This window comes from Seriola dumerili, unplaced genomic scaffold, assembly GCF_002260705.1.
Source record: "Seriola dumerili isolate Sdu_G_001 unplaced genomic scaffold, Sdu_1.0 BDQW01000088.1, whole genome shotgun sequence".
NCBI lineage: Eukaryota > Metazoa > Chordata > Actinopteri > Carangiformes > Carangidae > Seriola > Seriola dumerili.
Window position 1 is genome coordinate 7,422,536 of NW_019174343.1, and position 17,466 is coordinate 7,440,001.

The 17,466-nt window shown below is 39.9% G+C and overlaps 2 protein-coding genes across 3 annotated transcripts; both read right to left on the minus strand.

Moving 5' to 3' along the window:
- Window positions 1–795: 795 nt before the first annotated feature.
- On the minus strand, window positions 796–6,226 carry cxxc1 (CXXC finger protein 1). 2 transcript variants are annotated; one of them, XM_022745313.1, is made up of 15 exons: window positions 6,095–6,226; window positions 5,059–5,174; window positions 4,854–4,954; window positions 4,614–4,750; window positions 3,881–4,036; window positions 3,526–3,672; window positions 3,297–3,404; window positions 3,025–3,203; window positions 2,278–2,485; window positions 1,968–2,078; window positions 1,828–1,877; window positions 1,648–1,744; window positions 1,373–1,525; window positions 1,051–1,193; window positions 807–864 (listed from the first exon to the last, which is right to left on the minus strand). In XM_022745313.1, exons 1-15 carry the CDS (start codon window positions 6,095–6,097, stop codon window positions 825–827), a joined length of 1,749 nt encoding a protein of 582 aa, XP_022601034.1. In that variant the 5' UTR covers window positions 6,098–6,226; the 3' UTR covers window positions 807–824. The 2 variants fall into 2 exon arrangements, with proteins under 2 accessions (XP_022601035.1, XP_022601034.1); XM_022745314.1 differs by having other exon boundaries at window positions 796–1,193.
- Window positions 6,227–8,627: 2,401 nt separating this feature from the next.
- Window positions 8,628–17,259, minus strand: LOC111221707 (transcription factor E3-like). Its single transcript, XM_022745221.1, has 9 exons — window positions 17,122–17,259; window positions 14,338–14,563; window positions 14,013–14,237; window positions 13,404–13,499; window positions 12,517–12,628; window positions 12,347–12,403; window positions 12,119–12,194; window positions 11,778–11,925; window positions 8,628–10,887 (listed from the first exon to the last, which is right to left on the minus strand). The coding sequence occupies exons 2-9, from the start codon at window positions 14,527–14,529 to the stop codon at window positions 10,429–10,431; spliced, it is 1,365 nt and encodes a 454-aa protein (XP_022600942.1). The 5' UTR covers window positions 14,530–14,563; window positions 17,122–17,259; the 3' UTR covers window positions 8,628–10,428.
- Between the last annotated feature and the right edge of the window lie 207 nt (window positions 17,260–17,466).

Genomic DNA, 17,466 nt, shown 5'->3' on the forward strand with positions numbered 1-17,466 from the left:
ACTACCTATGAGTAATTGATGGTTAAATGTATCTATAAACTGAAACATATTTTCTTAGGTTTCATTCTGTTTTGGACAGGTAACCTGACTGGAATTGTAGACCTATGGTTTGCGACTGCACTTCTTACTCTTAGATGTTCTTGGCCACAACTTAAGAATTCATATGCTAATTATGACACAGTTTAACACAAATGTCTAATAGGAAAAAATAATGAAGTGATGACAGTTTATATCCAAATGGTCAACTGTTTCACATGATAATGTTCTGCAAAACCACTTCTTGCCATTATTCAACACTATAACTCTGGGGCAGAAGGGGAGATTTTTTTTTACCATATTTCTTGTAACTTGAGCTGTTTTCAGTCAGTTTGGTTAAGTTTAGGCAACAGAACTACTTAGTTAGCTCTAGGTGACAAAACTACTTGGCTTGGTTTAGGAGGAGATCATGGTTTGGGTTAAAATAGACCCTTTCCAAAATTTTACCACTTTAACACTTTCTGGCAGAAAGCCTTGAAGGCACACGTCTCCCATTTGCATAACTTGACTGGTTAGAGGAGGCTTTGTGTTTTTGTACAACATACACGTTTTGGTACAGGGAAAGCTACATCTCTAGTGTAACATTAACAGCATATCAGTATATGTTGTAGTCTAAGCTGCAATATTCATATGTATATTTCAGTTTACAGAAAGCATAAATTCTTGGATTAGTTTCAGGTGATAGTCATAGTAAGCAAGGCATCCTGTGCACATAATATGTTCAATGACCAACAGAATTGATACATCGATAAGACACACTTCAAATTTAAGGTGTTTATTCAGGGAGTTCATACCAAAAACAGCAGTTTCCAATCTGCAGGAGATCCTCTATTAGTGAGAAAAAAAAAATATATCCATTTAACCACTCAGTTAATTATCATACAAAGATTTTAAAATAATTATCTAGTTAGAAAACCAGTTTTCATTAAATGGTAGTTATTGTTCTATAAGTTTAAATCCTTATCACTCTTATGTTATGTACAGTGATCCACAGATGCAGACTGGGTCGACTACCTATCCTTGTTGCTACGGAGATCAGTTGTCAAGGGGTCATGCTGAATAGTCTGATGCAACATCAGCGCGAGCAGACCAGCTCTGTTGGTCATAGCAGTCCTGACATTACGCTCCTGTTCAAATAGCTCGTCCAACTTGTACCACTGCAGGGAACACAAGTACAATGTTTTAAGTTATTTAGCACCGGAAAATCAGATGATCATCACTTCACTCATTGTGGCTCCGAAGAGGCGTTTGAAATTGAATATCTACAAAATTTCAAATAAATAACTGAAGGTTCTGTCCCTTTAAACCAAAGCAGCAGTTGTGAAATTGGACTTACCACTCTGACTCGTTCCAAGTCCACCTCAGCTCTCCTAAGCTTTTCCCAGTTGTAATGTCTGTTGCATTTTCTTTTGGAGACTCTGCAATATTCCCCTGTCAGCTCAAACACATTCTTCACCAGAGGACACCCACACACCTCGTCTACTGGGACCTGGACACCAGAAGAGAGAAAAATGACGTGAATATTTCAAGTTTTAGACGAAGTTGGCAGTTTATAGTGAGTCATGGAAATTATCCTGGAAGTTTACAAATGACTTAAGTGTGCTCACTGACCTTGGGATCTCTGGAATGTTCTGGACACAAAACCTGAAGCCTTTTACAATATGTTTTGCTTTGAGGATTGTACACATCACAGAAGAGTCTAGTTGCTCTGTGGAAAAAAGAAATTGTTAGTAAAGAAAGTGAAACTAGGGAAAATTGCTGTACACTTTGAGAGCATTTTATTTTTCTTACCCTTCTATTCTTGTAGGATACATGGAACCAAAGGAGGTCTGACTCTCATACTGTGAAGATAATCATTGGGGAAAGAAATGTTGATATGTTGCTTATATCTGATGCTTAGAAGCCGAAACACAAATTAAAGAAATAATCACCTTTGCGTAACATCTCTCCATGTGTCTCAGTGCCACTTTTGGATTGATAGGATGACTACAAGACACACAGAAAATCTGCAGATCTGTGTCCTCGCTATCACCTTCATTCACCTGCAAACAGGAGAGAAAGCATTTTATTAAAAAGGTGTTACCTCTGTTCTGCTGCAGCTTCAAACAAAGAATGCATGAGATTACAGTTTTAAAGCTGGCCCTCACTTTGACTAGACCCACAGGGAACTCTTATGAAAAAAGCTGTTTCAACAGACTTGTGTAACTGAATGAACAAGCATGCCAGCTGCTGCCAGCTCACCTCCTCATCCTGCTGGACGGCCTGCTGCTTGGCCTTAGCGATGATGCCTTCCAGTTCGTGGAAGCGTCGCTCCATCTCGGTGAGGCGCAGCCGGGCGTTCTGCTGCTCGCGGCGTATACGCTCCAGCTGCTTCTTCCCGTGCTCCTCAGCGATGCAGGGACTCTGCTGCCACTGCTGGATACGCTGGGGGAGGATCTCATAGATCCGACTGTGGATCAAAAAGCACACAGATTAATTCATTAGAGCACCAAAAAATTCAACATGATGAGGATTTGGCTTTGATTGTAATTGAGTTAGGTGGGAGGAAAAGCTTCAGCAACACTATCCATGAGACACTACAAGAAGGACAATGATGAAAAAGACAAAGAAGCAGAAGCAGAAGAATAACTACTGATAGATGATAGTAAAAAACATAATCAAATTATCCTTCTGATTCCAGTTCACAAGTTCCCAACACAACCAGAGTCTAATACTGACCAATCAGAAAATAACAGTAATCACTGCACCATTTTACCAGCATTTAAACCTTCTAACACTGGGTGGAGCAGTAGCACTGTCCTTTGAATACAAACAGGTGATATTAGTAAAAACAAAAAGTTTTTGACCGTGCCCTTAACACGCCATTCAGCACCAAATAAAATAAATCTCTATTAAAATGCATTAGAGATATTGACTGTTTGTTCTAAGCAAGTGTCCAGAATTCAGTATCTTTCCTAATGCATTACAAGTGAAAGTGCAAATTCTTACTTGGCAGCCAACTTCATGCCACATTCCTCCGAGCAGTATTTGGAGTTTGGCCTTGCAGCCTCCACACAGCTTGGTCCCAGACACTGACGCTGCCCTTTGTTATCACGCAATTCCCCCTTCTCGTTGTGTCTGCTTTTGTCTTTGTGCTTCTGCTTCTGTTTGTGGCGACGGGACTCCTTCTGGATAGATTAAAGAAATCACCAGATGTTACTAGATGTGTTACTATCATTTAGCTTGTTAACATCTGGCAGCACTTGAGGAAGCGGTCTTACTTTCTTGTCAAACTTCTTCTCTCGTCTCTTGACGTGCTTCACCTTCACTGCTTTCTTACGCATGACAGGACTGAATGGCGGCTCATCGTCATCATCAGTAGCCCATGCCTGAGCGACAGGAGAGCAGAGAGTCACTCAACACACAGTTCCTGATAAATGTTTTAGTTGCTGGGATTATTAGAAACTAGCAGCTTTATATGTAACACTATCACGCCAGATGTTCTGCTACCATGTTGTCCTCAAGTCCTGCTGCCTTGTACTGCTGGTATAAATCTGCCTCGCTGTCATAGTCGTCAGAGTACCGTCTCCGTCTGTGGTAGGAATTGTCCCTCCTTTCACGCAAAGAGAACTCTTCATCCTTCACACGCAGCATTTTCTGTACAAAAACAAAAAGCAACAGGGTGAACAAATACATCAGAGATCAGCGAGCGGCTTCAACAACAGGAAAAAGACAGATCTTGAGACTTTCTGATTTAAAAATGACTTTATGTTTCTGAACCAGTACTTAACAAGGTATCATACAATGATGCATTATTAGCACACGCAAAATCTAATTTATAAACAAGACAGATTAAGTCACTTACTCTGGCTCGAACCTCACATTGCCTAAACCTGCACTTCTGTCTGATTTTGTTGGGTCCTCCAAACTTCTTCATGTCCTTGCAGAAGTCACACTGGGCACAGTCCTCAGTCCGTCTGCAGGGCTCACATTCCCCACACATTCGGACTGAACGCTTCACCTGAGAAAAATCAAAGAATGGACAATAACAGTCATTGAGCCGTCAAGAAATTTCTTGATCATTTTCCATTAAGGCCTTGCTTCACTGACCTGCATCTGATAAAAAAAGAATTGCGGAGGAAGGAATACAATCAAACTGATTCCAATAAGAACAACAAAACTTACATTACATTATTTCATAAAAAGTCTAATTTGAAAATTTTATGTGACCCCCCCCACCCCACCCCCAAGTAGCTTCTTCAACACCTGGCTTGTACTTAGAAATGTCTATAAACCAGGTGTATTTGTAGTAACATTGATCACTATTTTTATTTATATGCAAGAATCATTTGCTTTCTTTCTTGAGAAGAACTTGAGGTTGTCCATTATTAGGTATTTCAAGAAAATCAAACCGATTTATGTATATTTGTTTTTATACAAGCAAATGTATCAATACTAATGCTAATCGTAATGCATGTTATTGTTCATGTATGTGAGGAGATTACACTCTACATTTGGAAGACCAAGTTATCTAATTGTACTGATGCTCTATGGATAATGCTGCAAAATCAAACATTTAGGTGAAAAATACAACTTACTTTCGATCCACGCCTCCTTTCACTCTTATAGTCAGGGGTACTCGGGGTGCTGTACTGTTTTTCTGCTCTGTCAGTCTCAGATTCCTTGTCTCGGTTTTTCTTTGATCTGTACTTTATTTCCAATGTGGGGTTATGATCTGGTAACAGGGAGAATAAAGCATCGTCATTTTTATTTACCTGGTTTGTGATATATTTTAAGGAAAGCATGGCTGCGGCGATAAAAGAAGAATTTTTCATCACCTCTGCATCTCATGCAGTACCATTCCCGGATTGCCTTTGCCATCTTCTCAGTGATGTTGATGCAATGGCCATGGAACCACTCATTGCAGTTATCGCAACCACTGTCAATGGGTGAAGCAAAAGTACAAAATAAGGTATGATCTTTGCTGTGTCCACACACAGTACTGGACTGACTGAAACAACAGCAGTGGTGTTGGGAACATACATCATGAAGCAGTTGATGTCTGGTTTACGACAGATACAGTAAAGCGGTGCGTTCTCTCCCTCCATACTGCTGGTCTCAGGCCCTGGTATAGGGTCTATGTCAGACATTTCACTGTCCTGAAAAGCAGAATACACATCACAAACCACATTACAACTGACAGAGTTTTACTCAACACAAAATGATAACTAAGCTAAGCTTAGCTAAGCCAAGCTGAGCTGGAGGGCATTTAACTTAAGGACAGTAGAGGACCTTATGTGTGTATGCATGCTGTGCTTTTCAGCTAGCCACTTGTCACTGCACTGTGCAGAGTAGCTCTGCTGTATTAGGCAGACTACTGCTCGATAACTGGGGAGTGCTCCTGCATTGCTCACACAATACCCTGAAACAGAGCATATTATTTTTTGGAAAATGTCATCATGGTTATTGCACCATACAGGCTAAGATTTCTGTCGTGCCTAACGATTTTAAGTAAGCCAGCAGCAATTGATTTTAAAACTAACGTCAGCTATCGTTATTAACTTACACCACGGTATTCCATCATGCACTGCTACAGTGCCTGTTATTTAACGTTAGCTGCATCATTAGTTTGAAAAGCCTGGAAAGAGAATTAAATGTGTTGAAATTTAGAGGCTGCTGAAAATATGAGGAGCAGGTCAGCACCCATAATAAAATGCAGTCTCTGAATAATATCAGCTGCTTTGTTTACACACAAATCTAACGTCACTGTACGTTGCTAAAGTTAGCTCCAACAGTAATTAGTCAGTTAGCATCTGCTAAATTAACATTCACAGGCAATATTTGTCAACTAGTTTACGCTGCTGTACTAAAACACATAAAGCTGTAAAATCAAATCTATATTCATAATATTAAGGTTTAAAAGGGACGGATATTTTAACGCTATAACTAAAGTTGGTTCACAACAAGCCGTGTGTTGGCCGTGTAAGCTATTAGTCAGCCAAACCAAATTAGCTAACTTCCCCAAATCGTAAGGTTTGATAGAAATAAATGGAAATAAACGTATCTTCCAAATACTTACCATTATGTGAGATCTTACAGTCTTTGGTCGCTCTATAAATAAAGCAAAAAGGCAACAAATATAACGCAAAACAATGAAACTATTAGCTCGACAGCTAACGTTATGCTAAGGTTTACACCTAACACGGATATGATATCGCCCACAATCGGCTGAACTCGTTACAACTCGTAAACATACCATCGGCCATTGGTCAGTGTTCTTCTTCTCTGGTGTCAAATTAGCATCAGATGTTGTACTGTGCCCCCCGTTGGTTTTGTTACAAATGGCGTTTCTTAAAGGAAGACACAACACTGAGACTATTATTCAGTCTCCTGTCGAGCAATATGTAGAATATAACTTAAATATATGTAGTACAAAATAACACAATTTATTTATAATAATGCTGATACGTACTTACATTAAATAGCAGTATTTTTAGATGTCGAACAAAAGACAAAAGCACCTATCTTCTTTAAATAGGGTGTTGTAGGTGTTCTTGTGAGAGAGAGAGAGAGAGAGAGAGAGAGAGAGAGAGAGAGCCTGTGTGGTGCAGTTACACCTCCACTGCTGACAGCTGACAGGTCTCTGAAGGATGAAGGATGTGGTGTTTGTGATTAAGGCTGCATGTTGGATTGCTTACTTCTAAAATATGCCATAGAAAGTAAGTACAATATGTTTCCTACAGTAAGAGCAATAAGAGATAAACACAGCAGGCTTTGTAGATTCCTGTACTTTACAATAAATAATCACATAAATTGTATGCATTTAGAGATACAATGTCTACAATATTATGGTTGTGGCTATTAATTCCATTCATCTGATTAACTTTGCAGATTAACAGATTCACTTTGCATTATGCTCTATTACAGTTTACCTAAAATAATTTGTTAATCTATAACAAATAGGTTCAAATTTGAATAAAATACTTAAGATAGATAAACTAAATGAGTTTGCCTCAGTTTTACCTGCAAATTGAATAATAGTAACCTGATAATAATAATGATGATAATAATAAATAAAATTCTGTCACCATTACATGTAAGGTAAGTAGTACTTGAAGACATGAATTATTAATGATAGCAAATCAAGACCTCACATTCTCAGACAGGCTGTCAGGATATCTGTGTGCTGCCTTTCATCTACATTATAAATGTTTCCAAAATGGAGATTAATAATAGATTAACTTCTCTGCAATTTCCAATATGTCCACTCATCACTAACAGCTACAAAACCTCAGCCACAGATCTGACTCTGGGTCTGCGGTGAACAGAATGATGAAGTTTATTTTTAATTTTTATATTATAATACTAATGAGTGACTTATTTCATTTTAAAGCAATACAAATTCTCATGTCATATCGGTGTTTCTGTTTCTTTTGTCCTGAAGTAGATGACATATTTAACTGGATGCCATGATGGATGCTAAACTGAGCTCTGCAGATGTGAATGAAAAGATAGATGATGGGAGTGGTGACAAGCTACAGCTCCATGACTCTAAACCCTCAGATTTACAGGAACCCGTCAATGTTGACAGCATCACTGCAGGTATGTTCACAGAGAAGAGTGAGTACTGTGAGTGACGGGTTGCAGTTGTTGACATAGGTCTTTCCTGTTTCTTGTCGTACAGGAGCTTTGACTGAAGCCACTAGTTTTTCAGAGCAGATCTCCACTGAGGACACTGAATTATCTTCAGCTGACATCTCTGTGAATGCAAACAAAACTGCAGGTACCCTATCCATTATCTTCTATAGTAACAGTGGTGGAGGAAGTATTCAAATCTATAATCTATATCTGAAAACCACACAGTACTTGAGAAAATCTACTTAGTTACTTCCCATCATATGGTTATTACCAAGCAAGGCAGATTTCCTACTGACTTGTTCATTTTCATGTCTGGGGCAGACATCCCTGCTGAATCCAACTTGCAAAATAATCCAAAAGGTGTGGTGACCAGAGCAGCATCCGTCTGCAGCCCAAGCTATGCAGACAGAGAACAGCTAGCGCCTCAGTGTGCCCTGCTGCCACCCTCCATGGAGGCAAGCACAGTCTATGAAGTAAGTGAGCCATTCACATCAATATGCAGGAATCAAGAAAACCTCAAAACCACTGGTGTCCACACTGAGGCAGACAGAGAGGGTAAGGACACTAAACTGCTCGAGCTATTCTTTCTTAAAAGCTTTGTCCTTTTTCTCACCTTGCCTCATTTCTTTTTCACTCTCTGTCTTATGTGAGACATCTGTGCTACAATCCTTTTGGCCTGTCTCTTCTGCCATCCACTGGACTGTCTCCTGGCCACCATGAGAGGATGTAATGAGTGCGTCTGGTCAATGTGCTCATCTCTGTGCGGCTGTGAGCCCACCACCCTGCAACCTCTCCTGGATGTCACCCACTACTGTGACCTCTGCGGCTGTCTGGGTGTTCGCAGTTGCCTTTGTGACTGTCCCGTCTGTGATATCTGCCTCCAGGCTACAGAATGCCTGGACCTTGCTATGGAAATCTCTCAAATGCTCTACCACTGATGCTGTCTGCTAGCAAATAACCACATTCAGACATGAGCCAATGGGATTCATTTATTTGTTAAAATCTTCTGAAAGCCAACTTGTAGGGACAAGACAGAAATGTTACGTGTATGGTTAACAGTCCATGTTAGCACTCAAATATATGTCAGGGTAAGACATGGTTAATATTGTGGAGAGCGAATAAGTATGAGGGGAAAAGGCTGACCATATGTACCTCAATGTTCTGAATGAACAAGAGGGACACCTTAAAATCGCTGTAACCACCAATTAATGTCAATCAGTGCTATGATCTAAAGTACAATGTTTCTGGATAATCTGTTTTTATGTGACCACTGCTCATGGAATACTTTAAAATTTAAGTGTATCAATAACTTGGAGGTTGTGTTGGAGGAAAAAAATAACAGTATATCTGTGTTACAAAAACCATACAACTACACATATGCAGGTACTTTCTCAAACACGTTCATTAACTGTACATAAAGTTGCGTTAAGCATCTGACAAATTTAATGCCTCTCTAAAGTTTGTGGCTAGTTTGTAGAGTAGTAGTTGCATTTCAGATTTCACACAAACAGTTATACCTTATTATCACAGAGGTGAGACTAGTGGTTGGTGTAATACAAGGTCAAAGCTCTCTGAATTCATACTACAGTGAGCAATAAAGCATTAATATATATATTGATTTTGATCGTCAAAAAAAAGGAGAAAAAAAAGAAAAAATAAAAGCCACAATCTTGGTTCAATATGCTAACTGGTAAAATCACTCAGTGATCACCACGGTTAATGGAGACAAACTATTACTGACAACACAGATATTAGTCAGGAGAAACTACTTATCAAACTATTATTCAGGTATCAAAAAAATATGTAATGAACTACAGTACTATTGTAAAAGGATAAAATTGTTCTGCATTTATCATACTCTCTTGCATTTCCATTGACTGAGTGAATATATTCAAAAAATAAAACGCTGATTTGTAATTTGTAGCTACTCTGGAAGAAGTCCTGCTTTGGCTAACTAGCTGCAGCAGCAAGTGATTTTCCACTGCTTTCAGTTTATTACAAATACATGCAACCTGGGCATTAGCTGTCCACTGTGTGTAAAAGTAATAAAAACAGACAAAAGCTCTCATAAAATGCATAGACTGCCATAAAATAAGGTGCAATAAAATTGCTCAAAATAAAATATTCTTATATACAATATGCAGTAAATATTTCACAATGTGCCAATTCACTTTACAAAGATCCCTTCTGTAGCTGCTGGTGAAACAACCCAACACAGATGAGCATGTGAATGCTAATAACAAACCCTGATTCCAGTCAGTTGAAAAAACAAACAAAAAAAACAAAACATGTAATGTATGTTGGCATCTCTTAATAAGTTTGTTATGCCATTGCTGTCATGAAAAAGAAACCTCACAGCTTTCCTCCCTATAAATGAGCACATAATAAATTCAAGCAAACTTTATATCCCTCTTAAATCTCTGATGAAAATCTTAAAAACTATTTAAGAATGTATTATTTCTTAATGCTAAGTCCATGCCCCTATTATACAATATTCTGTTTTAATAAGATTGCATTTATAAATCCAGACATAATCATCTGACCTGCTCCAAACAGGAACAATAATATTTAGGTCTGTATGGCAAAAATATTCAAGAAGAACTTAGTTTCTCCTGATGCAACGTTTACGTTAGTTTTGATCTTAATGTTAGCTAGTTTCGCTTTTCTAAGTTCAATTCTACAATCCTATAAATAGACTCACGTTATTTAAGGATAGACAGCACTTCCTGACATTCTTGTCCCTACAGACAGTCTCTGATCGCCACACAGCGCTCATCACAAGTCCTCGTCCATTTCAAGGCTGCTCCTGCGACTGCTGGTTTTAGAGGCACCTGGTGACAAAGGAGAGAAGAGTGGGTCACCCACCCTCTCTGGAGACAGGGTGCACCCGTCATCCATAAGAATGTCTCCCAAGCCCACGTCAGGGTAGAGCGCTGAGGCCGAGGTGTCGTCCAGCTCAGCAAAGCTCAGGCTGCCCAGGTCCAGAGGGCTGCTGATGGTGACTCCTGCAGGAGAGTCAGAGGAGGGCGGGGACAGGAAGGAGGCTGGCAGAGGCTGTCCAATGGCTCCCAAACTGAGGAGGTTCTGAGACGAGGCTCCTCCTGCACTGGAAGGCAGAGACTGGCCGCTCTGTGGGACATGCTGCTGCTGGAGCAGGGAGGGATCAGAGCCCAGACCAGAGGAGATGCTGTTGGAATTGGAAAGGCCGTGGATCCGTGCCTGCATTTCCAGTTCCTGAAAAGAGTAGCAGTGCATTGTCATTCAGATGCAGTGTCCTGGGATGACTGACAATGTTTTTCCTTTATAACACCCAGGAGGCATTTCTGCCTTTTCCATGTTAAAAGTAATTTCCCTACCATGAAGTACATTTTAGCTTTGTTTCCTAAATAAGACTGATTAAAGCTGCACAAAGCAAATGAAAGATAATCAAGTGAAAGTTGAATCTTTACTGCCTTTGGGCCCTGCCGCCAACACAAATCTTGCCAAGTGTACCTTTACTGAACACTGAGGAGTTTTCTTGAAACACATTACATTTTTGTTTTTTCCTACATTTTATGGAATGAACAAGTAGTTTCCATCAATCAGCAACCTTCTTTTATGCCTCCTTTATCAGCACATCGCTGGTTTATTGTACATTACTCTGACCGACTCACCATATGTGGGACTGCATGACTGTCATACAGCCCCTTTCATTTAATAACACATGGTCCACCTTTGAGGCAAATTCCTGCTTCATTTACCAGCACATAGGACAATCTGACCTGCTGGCCTGGTGTGAAACGCTTCTATCCTAAGTAAAAATGTCCTAATAACATTAACAGATAAATATTTAAGGATCACAGCATGAAGTCCACATAGAGGCAGGTTTAGTCATATGCTAACTTTACAACAATGACTCAGTAGAACAAATCTTTACACAGGATGCAGATTCCCACCACACATTTGCTTAACATCTCTCTCATGCGCAGAAATGTGTCACACTTGTGCCTGTGGTGCACATGTGCATCTTTGCATTTCAATTCAACTTTAAATAAACTATCACACCTAGTCAAACAATAAATAGCTATTCTATTTCAAGTCTTGGACATGCTACGTACTGACACATCTGACCAACAAATACCGACCTGGATGCGTAACATTAGACTGTGGTTTGCTTGCTCCAGCTTCTTCTGTCGCATCTCAATGTCCTTGGCTCTCTGCTGCTCCTTCTGTAACTTCCTGATGTAGTCGACAGAAGCTTTCAGGATGGTGCCTTTATTCCAACGCATCTCACTGTCGTCATTGTCATATCAGTGAATATCATAGCAGAATTTAAAAATGGAGACACAACAGAAACAGAAAATAAGATTACATTTTTTTACTGCACAACAGTTGCAGGGACTCAATATTGAAATTCATACACCATAACTTTATTCATGATTCTGCAGGAGAAAATGAAAATCCTGAAAAAGTAGACATCACTTACGGGTCATTTGACTTGGGTATTAGAGTCCCCAGCTCCTTTATGCGGTCATTGATGTTGAATCTCCGCCTTCTCTCAACTGCAAAAAAAGAGTTTAAACAGGCAAAAAGTGCACAAATGTGATTAGGACATTTCAAATTTGAAATCTGACTGCATTCATGCTGTTATTTCATTCAGATTCAACAGAGAAGTGCAAGTGCTCAGAATAGTGGTAAATAAAGCTTGACGTACTGAGGTTATGGTTGTCTTTCTTCTGCCTTTCTTTCAATAGCGCTTTGGCATCTGCATCTGAAAAAGAAATTCAAAGTGTTTTACACCATGAAATGTTATCAATCAAAAAAAAAAGGTTTTCCTGAACATGAAAAAACAAGACATATGTTTGTACCAGTGTGTTACTGTACCAGTAATTTCCCTTTTAATTTTTGGAAGATCAGCGGGGCAGGAGTTGCTGACCGTGAGAGTGGGTGCTGCCATTCCAGGGCTATGATAGACATCCAACAGATTTCCTGGGAGCTACAGAAAGATACAACATGGTCAGATATATTTCCTAAATGGTCACTCGTGGCCATAAGCCTAGTAGCAAATATCTAAAAATCATGTCTTCCCTCTTCCTGCTTAAAATGTTCGAGGAACCAGTTCCTCAAGTTCAAAACAGAATCAAAGCTGGTTTCAGTTGCATCAAACAAATACTACTACATGTTGCACAATGCAACAAAGAAAAGGCAGCCATTACAATTGCATTTTAGGCTTTTTAGGGATAAAGCACAAAATCTAACCATTTATATATTATTCTTGCCTATTACAGCTGAACAACAATATATGGTGCTATTTCAAAAATCACAAAGGATTTACCTCACTGTGCTTCTTTTTCTTTTCCTCCAACAGCATCACCATAATTCTCATTTTTTTGTTCCACAGCAAAATTTTTGGAAAGCCCTCTCCTATCTAACAAATGTGTTGTTAACCTGGCAGCCTTATAATGTGCTGTTTTATGAGCACACTTTGTCTCTCTTCTCCCATCCTCTAGCTTCACCCCGCCCAGGCAGCACTTCTGTGACGAATAGTAGCTGAGTGCCAAAAGTGTATATTTACTCCCACGACTTCAGAATTCCACACATAAAAGAGATGTCCATTCACAAAAAAAAAAAACACTTCAGGTATAAAAAGAGCTGACTGAAAACCACAATTTTATTCTGTCATTGTAGAATTACAGAGGAACCTGTGAAATATAGAGGAAACTTTAAAAAGGAAGTATTCAACGGTCAAATAAGTACATTGTTCTTCATACCGTGCTAGGCAACTGAAGTCCTGAGTCAATCAATGTAATGATGTCGTCATTAAAACTGGATTCAAGACTAATGATGTCGTCGATCACATCGTCAATCTAGATAAAGCAGATGAGAGAAAACACCGGTGGTACAACGTAAGTAAAACCCTTAGGGTCAAATGTGTGTAAGTAATTAACATGACATGTATGTTTATAGTGTGCTTTGTAAGCTTAAACAGATTTAAATGAAGACTGAAGACAAATATTCAACATTTAAACCAGCGTAACAGCTCTAAAGATGATTTCAAAAGGCAGAAAAGCATGCAAGAGCAGTGCGGGCATGGTTAAACAGTGGGTGCAGTATTTAACATCTTATTGTGACAACAGGTCAACAAGGGTATGATGACAAAAGGCATGCATCATCACAGTGGGACCTTTGGGCACATCACTGCAGAACAAACAAAAAATAATTAAAGAAGAAGTAAGCAGAAAGCTAAACATTTAGCTTCTCCAAAAAAAATCACTGCAAGCTTGCAGAATAGACAACTTTTGACGAGGTTGTGTAATCTGCTGCACCAGCAAACCAAACCCACACACAAATCATTTATACTAAGCAGGAATTTCTCTTACTTCCTCCTTGTTGGATCCAATGTTAAGCAGAGCCATAGGACTGTTAGGGGCACTGCTGGCAGTAGGAGCAACTTCAGGGGCAGAACTGGACTGCGGCACAGGGGACACACCCAGTGTCTGAGTAACCACCTTATTGCCCAGGGTGGTGGAGAGGTACTGCTTCACCTGTTGCCTCTGTGCCTGCTGGATGTGGTACTTGGTGGGGTTCTCCAAGTGGGTCTGCACCTGACCATTTCAACAGTCGTTATGGACTTATGTTCTGACATAATCAGACTTCACTAAATAAAGAACACAAGTGATGAAGATAAAAACAGGATCCTCTTACTTTCAGCACTTCCACAGGCACCTGTGCTGAAGGGGGACGGGCAGCATTTGGGGGAAGAGTGACAGAGATGGCTGGAGTGGAGTCAGAGGCCCGGAGCTGAGAGGCAGAGGCCTGCTGCTGGGCCTCACGTCTCTCCTGCTCCTGGGCTTGCTCTCGCATCAGCTGCTGCCGCAGCAACACACGTGACGACATGGCTGAGGAGAGGGATCCAGATCTAGGGATGGAGCTGGAAAACAAAAACAGAACAAAAAAGCATTATAGATAGGTAACATGAGTATTTCCCAGTAATGTACCTAGATTATTACACTACTCTATCCTTGAACCATCCACTAGTTATGATGTTTTGGAGACCTATCCAGATGTTACTTCCACCACTGGTTTCGCCAACAGCTTTCCAATGGAAATTCTGTCTTTGGCTTACAATAATTTAAAGAGAGAAAAATAAGTTATATAGCCATCAAAAGCTTATGATATAATCTGGACAAATCCACATTGTTTGAACATCACATGCAACCACTATAATTACAGATCTAATATTCTGTGACAATGAACAAAACAAATTACTTGCTGAATAAATGAAGATAACTAAAATCATAAAACTTCAGAATTCACTGCTGAGGTATTATCAGGTGTTATTTATATTACACAAGAAGATATGAAGGTTTAATGGAGCAAACTGAAGTTTGTGCGGGTAATTATTTACTGCATAAACTGAGACACTATGGTAAAGTAAATTAGACATTTAGAAAGGGAACCATTGACTCAAAACTGCTGACTCACTTCCAGGATTACAGTCTCTTTTCCCGCAAGACGGTTATCTGAATTTGGGACTTCTGAGAGCATGATGCAGTCTTACCCTAAACATGTCACAGATCAACTGCTCAACATCTTGCATTTCAAAATGGTTTTCCACACCAGCTCCTCTACTGATCCTTCAGCAAACTGTTAAAGACTGTCAATGATACATCCTTTTGTGGGCACAGTCACCAATAATGATTGGTCAGATTACAGGAAGAGAATTGGCTCATCCTGCCACCCTGATTGCTGCTTTCTCTTTTAAACACAAGTGGCACAATGTCCAACCACCCAGATACAGATGACCAGGTGAGTTGTTCTTTTAATATGCTATGGTTATCTACTCAGGCCAAGGCTGTCCCTATCAAAATTCCACTGGAGCCCACTGTCAGAGCATCCAGATGAATTAGTAATGAGCAGCATAAGTGATACTGACACTGATTTACGTCAAATAAACTGCAGGTTCAGTATTTACATGTTAGAGATGCATTAATATCATATGACAGTGAAGCTAACCAGGCAAAATACCATTATTTCTCTGTTTCTGACCTACCAGCAGAATCAACAAACACCATCAATCAGCTTATAAAGCCCTCTCCGCCTACTGCTGATGCTTCATCAGGTGCTGATTGTGGAAAAATTTTATATAAAATAAATCACTTCAGAGTCAACATCAGCCCTTCTTTTTCCCAGCATGAATTAACTGGACTGACTTCATGCATGATCTAGTGGACATGGTGCTGTACACAAGGTCACCCAGCCCTTTCGACATCATCCTGGTAACTGGTAAAAGGGGCAAATGGTTGCTATTATTAAGATATTAAGACAATTTGTGCTTAACCACTGTTGAAAATTCCACAGACTTTTGTTTGAGTTCCAGTCTAGTTTTTATCATATGTTGCCTTCAATGGCCGTGATACTACTGAATACTACTTTACTTTTTTCCCCCAGGAATTTGAAAACTGTGTTACACCTGTACGCCCTCTTATCTTCTGTTTCACTTGGTAAATTTCTTCCTCTCTCTGCTCCAACACCTTTCTCTGAGAGATCGTGTGGACACATTAAGACCTCCACAGGTTTTAACCCAGAGCTCTTACCGTTTACACAAGCCATCCACTGCACCTCACATTTGCATCTATGTTCTGTGCCTAGAATCGCCATTTCCTTCTCCACGGTGTACACACTTGATTCACTACGTTTTACTACGATACCTGTTGTTAACAGAGTGGTTCTTACACAGTCTTGCATGTCTTGCAGTGTCTGCATACACAGATTTCAGACTTTGTACACCGTGACTTCTAGTTATGTATACTCTCTCAGAATAAAACGAATTAACACTCTAGCCGCTCACAAATACAGCCACACAATAAAAAGCAGGTTCTTACAAGTTGTGTGTGTCTTCAAAGTGACTGTTAGTATTACTAACTATATATACTATATACTCTTCCCATTGGAAAGTTATGTTAAAATTAAACTGACAGTGCCGCTGTGCCCGAGAAAAGGGGTCGTTGTCTCTACCGAAAACCGTGCTGACAACAAACCGTAGCACTGTATGTCATGTTAATATTTGGGTGGTTTTCAGGGCCATTTTAACAGGTATATTAACTGCTTAGCCAACCTGCTTTTAGCTGTTTTCGTAATCTCTATTTTTGGCGAGCTCTAATCTAACGCCATGAGTTAGCAGAGTTCACTTGACAGCTCAGTGCTGCTAACGGGCCCGCACCACCGTGCTAAGTGTGGACACACAACCGAAGATACCGTTAACACAGTAGACAATTTACACAGGCTTCACAGTTACAAACCAGCAGCCACAACCGGGGAAGTTTGCGATTTTTATGGAAAACAGTGGTGTTTCAGCAGTGCCTAATGACATGGCCACGGCGAAGTAATAGGAAGTTGAAGCTTAGCTAACTAGCTAGCATCCGTTAGTTCCCCAACAAGCTAATGCTGCCTAGCTAAATAACTAATTAAGCAAAGATAAACACGTACTGTGGTAATAGATTTGTTTAACGTAGTCACAGCCATAAATCCCCGAGGTCCTCCGTTTTCTTTGCCATTTTTTTCAGTCAGTGAATACAAGCTCTTCAACAGTCGATAGCCACGGCACTGAACAGCGTTGTTTACCTCGGTCCAACGGACTGAGGTCATCAGACGCATGTTACCCGGAACTTGTTGCCAGCTGTGAGGTTACTATACTTTCACAACGGTGCAGTCACCTGAAGCACAGAAGTTCAGACAAACCACTGGGGCTCAGATTATGTTTAAAAAAATTTAAAAAAAAAACACAAAAACAACAACTTTAGTCTTTATTTGATCTCATGGTAAAGATCAATT